Source organism: Lynx canadensis, chromosome E2 (genome assembly GCF_007474595.2).
Source record: "Lynx canadensis isolate LIC74 chromosome E2, mLynCan4.pri.v2, whole genome shotgun sequence".
In the NCBI taxonomy this organism is placed as follows: domain Eukaryota; kingdom Metazoa; phylum Chordata; class Mammalia; order Carnivora; family Felidae; genus Lynx; species Lynx canadensis.
In genome coordinates, this window is record NC_044317.1 from 11,819,802 (window position 1) to 11,829,287 (window position 9,486).

A 9,486-nucleotide genomic window follows, 5' to 3' on the forward strand; every position below is an offset into this window, starting at 1 on the left:
TGTGCTGACAGATCGGAGCCTGGAGCCTGTTTCAGATTCTGTGTCTCCCTCTCTCTCTGCCCCTCCCCTGTTCATGTTCTGTCTCTCCCTGTCTCAAAAATAAATAAACGTAAAAAAAAAATTTAAAAAAAAAAAAAAAAAAAAAAAAAGAAGGTGCTTGCAGCAGGACCCCTATTTGTGGCATGTGCGGGAATGTAAGTGCCCAAGGGATACGGGTAGGGCAGAGACACCTTCTGTTACACACCTGATGGTTCCTGATTGGCTTCTCACCCTTCGGCTTTCAGCAGCTCATGGTGTTCTCCCGTCCCTCACAGTCCTTGACGCAGATCTTCTCTCTGCTCCATCCAGAAAATCTAGCATCCTTCTAGTGGCCTACTAGTTCTAATATGGAACCATTTTGTTCATTATTGACCTAATTAAGAGCCAAGAAACGTCAGTTCCTTTATGGTTTTTATATCGAAAAGGTTTCATGAATACAATCAAAGAAAACACTTGGAGATTCAAAGTTCTTTTTATTTTCAACAACAAAAGTAACACAACAAAGAGGAATCAATTCACTAATATATAAATCTAACACAGTCCTTGGCACAAAATTGTCTTTAATAAATAAAAACACATTACTGATAACTGAGTAAGACTGTTCTTAAGACTCTCTAGGGTTTTGTGTGCGTTTTTAAACAAAACTGGGTGGTAGATAAAGAAACACGTGCTACAAGTATGACTGACAAAGACTGAAAGAAAAGAACAGCCAAAGGAGCAGGGTCCCCAAGTATTAAGTTAGCAAAGGGAATATGGGATTTTCAAAGCAGTCTAGAAATCAGAGCTCACTAGGTGATGCAAGGGTTTAGGATCGTCCAAGTTCAAAACCTTGTAATTAAATCTTTCCACATATCTAGATCCTTGATTTGGAATCTATCATAATTTAGAAGAGTTTCTGCCAAAAGATAGAGGCTCTTTATTTTCCTCCTTTGACTTTGTCACTAGCTCCTGAAACCAATATACAGCAAGGGTTCCGTTCAGAAAAGGATTACTACTACAAAGACCAACCTCTGTCTGGTGTGGATTTCCCTTTATGAACATAGTGATACTGCCAGGGACAACTCTGAATATGTCAAATGTCTTTTACTTTTATCCTCCTACACAAGTCTGCTTGGCTACAAAATCTAAGACTCATAGAGCAATGGCAGCATTGGTCAGAAGACAAGTGTCAGTTCCAACGACAACGTTGACAAAAATTTTTTTTTAACCTCTCTTGCCACATCTTTTTTCTTTCCTCATTGTCTTGCCAATTACTTCTTTCGGAATTCAATCCGCCGAGCTACATTCTGAGCACCAAATTTTTTGACCAATGCATCTCTGGCATCCTCGTCATCTTTTTGCAAATCTAAGTCATCCTGTCGGGACCAAATGGGATACCCATCAGCCCTCTGACCGGACTCTAAAAAGGAGGAAGTAGCCTCCAACTCACCACTATTTTTTAGGAATGCCTGTGTAACTGTTGACAGATCCAAGTTAAACTTTTCCATTAACTGCCTGATGATCTTAATGGCAGCTCCCACCTCTGGTGGAGAAACTTTTTCTTCTTCTTCTTCTTCCTCATCCTCATCAGGCTGTGTCTCAGAGTCTTCCTCGGGTGTAGGTGGATCATCATCACACATTGTTATGTGTATTTCAAAATCGGGGCTCTCGTCAACCTAGAGAAAGTGATGAATACGACCAGTTCCTAATTACCAAGTCCCAAACACTCTTGCAATATCTAGTCTCTCCCACCACCTTGCTTGCCCTTTTCACCCCAATCACATTGGACTTCCTTCAGTTCTTCCAATACGCTATGCTCCTTCTTATACTTACTCATGTTGCATGTGTGTATGTAAGTTTACGTACATGATGGGTTAAGGGGAGGGGTGTGTCTGTGTATGTAAATGGGGGATATAAGTGTGCTTATGTGTACATTATGTGCATATACATGTATACATACAACTATGGTATTCCAACAGAACATGAGAAGCTACAGTAAACAATGAAAAATATGTGTATGTGCATACATGTCCACGTGTACACACACGTTCATTAGATCATTTTTTAAAGTTTGACTTCAGGGGCATCTGAGTGGCTCAGATGGTTGAGTGTCCAACTTCGGATCAGGTCATGATCTCACGGTTTGTGGGTTCAAGCCCCACATCCAGCTAGCTGCTGTCAATGCCAAAGTTGTCAGCACAGAGCCCACTTTGAATCCTCTGTGCAGCCCCTTCTCTCTCTGCCCCTCGCCCACTCACGCTCTCTCATTCTTTCTCAAAAATAAAAACATTTAAAAAACAAAACAAGGGGCGCCTGGGTGGCGCAGTCGGTTAAGCGTCCGACTTCAGCCAGGTCACGATCTCGCGGTCCGGGAGTTCGAGCCCCGCGTCGGGCTCTGGGCTGATGGCTCAGAGCCTGGAGCCTGTTTCCGATTCTGTGTCTCCCTCTCTCTCTGCCCCTCCCCCGTTCATGCTCTGTCTCTCTCTGTCCCAAAAATAAATAAACGTTGAGGGAAAAAAAAAAAAAATTAAAAAAAAACAAAAACAAAAACAAAAAAAACAAAAGAGGCACCTGGGTGGCTCAGTCAGTTAAGCATCAGATTTGGCTTAAGTCATAGCTCGCAGTTCCTGAGATTGAGCCCCACACTGGGCTCTCTGCTGAGGCCACTTCATATCCTCTGTCCCCTTCTCTCTCTCTCAAAATAAACGTAAAAAAAATAAATAAATACAATAAAAAATAAAGAAAAAAAACCAAAACTTTGGCTTCAGTGTCAGATTGTAAGCTCCCTGAGGACAGGAACTGTATCTCTTTTGCTCTCATCACTTACATCCCCAGTACATACCAATGCCTTCACTTAACTACTCAAAACACACAGATGTATGAGCAGACTAGGGTCTCCGTACTATACTACATTTAGGCACATTACAAAGCACGTTATGTGAGAAGAAACCTACGTAGACCATGCTTGCACTTCAAAGTTTATGGAAAATTGACCAAATATAAAACAAAACTCAGACTTCAAAAGGCAACAATCACTAAATTCTGCCAATTCTTGTGCATTCCTTCATTCACCAATTACAGATCTTTAAATTATTTTCCTAACAATGAGGCCTGATCACTTCCCTTTACAATAAGAAAAATTAATTTAAAAGATCCTTTTTCGTGGAAAAAATATGCACATATAATTGAGTCTTTCTTTTAAATTACTCCTCACTACTTTATAGTTCCTGCCTTTCCCTGTAACTATGATCAAATATGGGACTCCAACAGAGTATCAGAAGCTAGACCAAATAAGAAAGCGTTAAAAAATCCCAAAACCACTCTAAATACACAAAAAGCTAAACTTGCTTTTAAAAAAAAAATTAAACTCCTTCAAAAATTGCATTTATTTTCCTGAGAAGCACAAAAATATTTTCAAAAGATAAATCCACAGTCTTAACTTTGAAAACCTTACACTGTGATCAAAGTATCCAAAATAGGATGCTGTCTACTGTTTCAAAATAATTTCCATCAGGGGCACCTGGGTGGCTGAGGTGGTTAAGCATCTGACTTAGGCTTGGGTCATGATCTCACAGTTCATGAGTTCGAGCCCCATATAGGGCTCTGTGCTGACAGCTCAGAGCCTAGAACCTCCCTGGGATTCTGTGTCTCCCTCTCTCTCTACCTCTCCCCCACTCACACTCTGTCTCTCTCTTTCTGTCTCAAAAATAAACAAACACTAAAGAAAAATTTTTTAATAATTCTCCCCAATTTTTCTCCCTCTCCCCCTTTTTTCTAAGAGACAGAGAACACACATGCACACATGTGCAGGAGAAAGGCAGAGTGAGGTGGAGAGAGAGAATCCCAAGCAGACTCCATGCCCAGCGCAGAGCCTGACGAGGGGGCTCGATATCACAAGTGAATCATGACCTGAGCCAGAATCAAGAGTCAGATGTTTAACAGCATGAGCCACCCACACGCCCCTCCCTCAAAACTGCATGCCTGAAACCAAGATCAGTCCCACTTTCCATTCTCCCACTCCGAACCTTACCTTTCAGGGCCTTAGGTGTACAAAAACTAAATGCCATAACCAATTTTAAAGAAGAAGAATAGAAGGAGAGAAAATAAGAGTTAAATCTAGTCTACGTACCACAATCTCCTCAAACTCCCGGGTGGCTTCTACAAGCATCTTTTTGACTGCTTCTTCATTCTCCTTGATCTCTTCCTTTACATACTCTTCTTCAGGTAAGTCTGGAGTTCTCTTATTCTGTGGTTCTATGAAAGAAAAGAACAGCACCAGATTACAATTAGCATCTTTTGCAGAAACCAAAAATACAGTGCTCTGCGAACTCTGAGCCAAAAGTGAGCCTGTCCTTTTTTCCTATTAGAAGACATCAGTTTTTGATCAAGATAAAAAAAACATAAAATACACATGTTCGGAAATGTCTACTCTTGCTTCTGAAGAGCTGTACTATCCAAATTGTGATATATTCCTTAGACTGTAATATGGAAAATAAAAATACTCTTCAAGCATAATTCATATTTTGCTTTGTATTTATCCAAAGTGCAAATTAACAAAACTGCCATAAACTGGATTCTCTGGGAAGCAGATTGTGAGATGGAGATTAACACATGGTGTTTAGTAGGGAGTGACCCAGGGAAAACCACTGTTGAGAAGAAAGCGTGAGTGGGCAGAGAGGGAAGCTGAGCTGTCAAAGAGTTCCAACAAAGCCTCAGTTGAAACCATAGGGAAGTCTGAACTAGGAAGTCCCTTCAGAATCGACTGTGTTGGGATGTGGGAGCCATGGCAGAACTCCGCACAGATCAGTCCCTAAATGCTAGCCAACCTAAGATGTCAAGACTTTGGGAGAAGCAGCTCTCCCAGCTGAAGACAGATGTGGAAGGTACATCACAATCTACCACATACCATCTAACAGAAAGGAGGCCCTCCTAAAGCTCAGCAACCTCCTCTTTCTGTTTTACTTTGTTCTCTTAGCATTTAACTGTGCTCTCTTTTCCACTTAACAAAAACTGACTGCTATGGGGCAGCAGAAAGAAGTTTTTTGTAATGGAACTGTTCTGTATCCTGATTTAGGTGGTGGTTACACAAACTATATAGGGACTAAAACACATAACCAGAAAATACCATGGTGGTTCCTCAAAATACTAATCATGGAACTACCACATAAGCCAGCAATTCCACTTCTGTATACTCAAGACAAATGGAACCAGGGTTTCAAGCAGGTATTAGTACACCCATATTCACAGCGGCATTATTCCTAACAGCCAAGATACGGAAACAACCTCAGTGTCCATCAATGGGTGACCACATAAACAAAACGTAGTATACACAATGCAGTGGAGTATTATTCAACCTTATAAAGGAAGGACATTCTGACACATGCTACAACATGGATGAACCCCGAAAACACTGTGCTAAGTGAAATGAGCCAATCACAAAAGGACAAATATATGACTCCACTTACATGAGGTAGCTAGAAAGACCAAATTCTTAAAGACAAAAAGTAAAATGGTGATTGTCAGGGGGAGGGAGCAAAGGGGAGTCAGTGTTTAATGGGTAGTTTTCCAGTTTTAGGAGAAGAAAAAGTTCTGGAGACGGATGGTGGTAATGGTTCCATAACAATGTGAATATACTTAAGGCCACCAAACTGACCACTTAAAAATGGTTAAAAGGACAAATTTTATGTAATGTCTATTTTACCCAGTATCTGTAGATATTACCCACTTTGTTAATTTTTGTCAATCTGATAGACAAAATACAACATTTCCTCGTTCACTTTCCTGAAAAACATCACCATGCACGTTTGTTATTTCATTTTCCATGGGTCAGAAGTCCATGGCTTATATCATGCCTCTGTTCAGGGTCTAATTTACTTTTATTTAATAACCATATTCTGCATTTGTTTATTGCCATTTATTTCCTTTTCTAGAAACTTCTTGTTCCATTTCTTTTGTTCATTGTTCTCCTAGATTTTCTTTTACTAACTTCTGCAAGATCTTTGGACATTAAGGAAACTAACTCTGTTCCAATGTATTAGGAATATTTTTCTGGTTTGCTGACTTTTATGATGAGAAGTTTTTAACTTCAAGTAATCACATATATACAACTTTTTTTTTTAAATCTTCTTGGTTTCAGGACTATCACCATGCACATATTAAAAAATATACTCAAGGCAACCTACTGAATAGAAAGCAGTATTTGCAAGTCATATATCCAATAATCCAAAAAGAGGTTAATAGCCAGAATAAAGAACTCATAACAAAAAACCCCAAACATTCCAATTTAAAAATAAGCAATCTGAATAGATGTATTCCCAAAGACATACAAGTGTCCAACAGGCCCATGAAAAGATGCTCAACATCACTAATCATCAGTGAAATACAAATGAAAACCACAATGAAGTATCACCTCACACCTGCAAAATGACTTATCAAAAAGACAAGAAATAACAAGTATTAGGAAAGATGTGGAGAAAAGGAACCCTTGTGCACTATTCGTGGGAATGTAAATTGGCATAGCCACTATAGAAAATAGTATGGAAGTTCCTCAAAAAATTAAAAATAGAACTACCATAGGATCGAGCAATACCACTTTGGAGTATCAATCTGAAGGAAATGAAAACACCGATGTGAAAAACTACATGCAACTCTACGTTCACTGCAATTTCACTGTATTATTTACAAGAACCTAGATATGGCAACAACCAAAGCGTCCACCGATAAAGATGTGATGTGCATATACACTGGAATACTACTCTGCCACCAAAACAAGACAAAAAACAACAAAATCTTGCCACTTGGAACAAACATGGATGGCCCTAGAGGACATTATGCTAGTGAAAAAAGTCAGACAGAGAAAGACAAACAGCACGCTGATAAGTGGAATCTAAAAAAACCAACCACACAAAACAAAACCCAAACTCACAGAAAAAGAGAACAGGGAGGGAAGAGGGTTGGCATGGGGGACAGGGCAGCAAAATGGATGTAGGGGATCAAGAGGTACAAACTTCCAGGTACAAAGTAAATAAGGCAGGGGGCTTTAACATGCAGTAGAGGGAATACAATCAGTAATACCGTATTAACTTGTATGGAGACAGACAAAAACCAGACTTACTGTGATGATCAGTTTGCAACATATAAAAACGTAGAATTACTAGGTTGTATACTTGAAACTGACACTGTAGGCCAAATGTACCTCAATTTTTAAAAAAGATCAATAAATAGAATTAAAAAATAAAAAAGTATACTCATCCATATTGTTTGTTTAAATAATACCTACACCCAACGGTAGGGCTTGAACCTATACCTACAATCCTGACATCAAGAGTCATATGCACTACTGGCTGAGCCAGCCAGGTGCCCCTCATCCTTATTTTCTTAGTGATTTTAGAATTTTAATTTTTACAATTAAATTCTGATCATCAAAATTAAATTACAGTAGGATGAATCCAGCTTAATTTTCTCCAAGGTTCCAAATGGCCTGCCCATAGTCCCAACCCTACTGGATTTCAAAGCAAAGCCCCATGCGATCTACTTCACCCATACACATAACCTTGTCCTCTCTCCTAGAATTCTCCCCCTTGCTTTAGTCCATTTTAGCCACACTAGTCTGTTGCTCCAAGAACACACCAGCCATATTCCCACCTCCAGGCCTTTGCACTCAATATTCCCTCTGCCTGAAACACCCACTGATAACCACCTGGCTTGCTCTTTCCTTTGGTCTCTGCTCACATACAAGCTTTTATAGTGACTTGCCTTATCACCCTATAGAAAACAACCTCCTCCCCAGCCCTTACCCTGATTTTATTTTTCTCTATAGCACTTACCACTGCCCAGCTAGTATGTTAAGCTCCATGACCGCAGGGACTTTTATTTATTGTTATATCCCAGCAGGATAACAGTGTCTGGCACTCAAATATCTGTTGAATGAATGAATCTGAAATGTCACTTTTACCAAAAACAAAATTCCTACTAAGCATGCTGAACAGGAGAAACAGATTTACCTCCCCATCTCGAAATGTTATATGGAATAGCCACATAAGGGGGGGGTGGGGGTGGGGGACATGCTTCTTTAAACAAAAAGGTCAGTTTAACCTGTCGATACCGGTTACATGAAAAGTGAAGCATCTTAACAGTTTTGCACTGACGCCCTAACCGCACCTGAATCCCAACGTTCAGTTCAACTACATTAAAAACGCACTTCACCTGAGCGAGACAAGGAAGATCATTCCAACTGACGAGAACCTTCTGTGAATACGCATAGACGCCAAAACATGAAAATAAACTGGTCTGGCATGCCTTTGAAAAAGCTTACACTGACTCTACCTGAACAGAGAGAAGTATTTTTGGAAACCAGCCTCTGGAAAAGATACGGTTAACAACACATTGCCTCCGGGGAAGAAAACTGGGTAGCTGGTGGCCAGAATCAGGTGGAATGTCTACCTAGCCTGTTTGTACCATTTGAGCATCAAACCACGTCAGCTACCGGAAAAAAGTAAATCGAAGTGCGAGTAGAAAATGGTGCAATTTTACCCGGATGTCTAAAGGGGAGGGGGGAGGGCCGGGCGACGCTACCGGAGACGCCAACATGGACACCGGACCGAAGGGGGAGGAGCCCCGCCCCCACCCGCACAGGTGCAGCAAGAGCTCCCGCGTTCGCGGCAGAGACCTCACCCCCACTATCGGCGGCCTCGGGGTCCTGCTCAGCTTTCCGCTTGAGTTTCTGGGAGGAGGGGCTCACTGGGGCGTCCCCCAGCAGGTACTTATGCTCCTGGCCCCGCAGATGCTTGAGGTAGCGGTCCTTCATGGACTGCCACGAGTGCTGGGTGAGCGAGCTTTTCTCCATCGCCTTCCACAAGGCGGTGCCGGTGACGGAGCTGGGCGAGCGGGCATTTTCCTTCACGTACGTCAAGATGGCCACGTCGTCCGCGTCCGTGAAGACGATGCGCCCCGTGGGCGGCTGCGGCTCGGGCTGCGCGGCGACCGCGGCGGCGGCGCCCCCCTTGGCCGGGGCCGCGGGCTTCGTCTCGGGGGCCTGGCCGGCCGTCGAGCCCAGCCGGTAGGCCTCCAGGTCGAGCCTCTCGTTGCGCTCCACGCAGTCCAGGATGTACTGCGTGGAAATGAAGTCGCCCGAGGCCTCGGCCGCCGCCTCCCCGGGCTGGGCCAGCAGGACGGCCCCAGACTCCTGCACCCGGCATAGGGTGCCGCCGCCGTGCAGGATGAGCGTCGACAGCCGACGCTTCGCCGGGCTAGGACGCACGTAGAAGGACATGGAACTGCCATCTTCCCTCACGAACAGAGTCGAGGAATGGGTGGGCCCGTTGGGGTCTTTGCCCAAATCCATCGCCTCCGCCATAGCTGACACCAGGCACCACAACAGCGATCCCCCAAACAAGCCTCTGACGCACAGAGCGAACCCGAACGAACGACGGTTCTAGACGCGTCGGCCGCGAAGCCCCGCCCTGCGCC

The 9,486-nt window shown here is 42.8% G+C and overlaps 1 protein-coding gene across 1 annotated transcript; it reads right to left on the reverse strand.

The window, feature by feature from the left end:
* Positions 1-492: 492 nt before the first annotated feature.
* On the reverse strand, positions 493-9,476 carry LOC115502492 (TERF2 interacting protein). Its single transcript, XM_030297903.1, has 3 exons — positions 8,692-9,476; positions 4,148-4,272; positions 493-1,694 (listed from the first exon to the last, which is right to left on the reverse strand). The coding sequence occupies exons 1-3, from the start codon at positions 9,371-9,373 to the stop codon at positions 1,290-1,292; spliced, it is 1,212 nt and encodes a 403-aa protein (XP_030153763.1). The 5' UTR covers positions 9,374-9,476; the 3' UTR covers positions 493-1,289.
* Between the last annotated feature and the right edge of the window lie 10 nt (positions 9,477-9,486).

Bases quoted from the DNA above. Each gene is read 5' to 3' on its own strand.
- LOC115502492 (XM_030297903.1), bottom strand. From the start codon at position 9,373: ATGGCGGAGGCGATGGATTTGGGCAAAGACCCCAACGGGCCCACCCAT. The intron at 4,273-8,691 runs GTGAGGTCTCTG...TTTCTTTCATAG, and splicing joins CGAGGCCGCCGATAGTGGGG to AACCACAGAATAAGAGAACT. The intron at 1,695-4,147 runs GTACGTAGACTA...CACTTTCTCTAG, and splicing joins GGGAGTTTGAGGAGATTGTG to GTTGACGAGAGCCCCGATTT.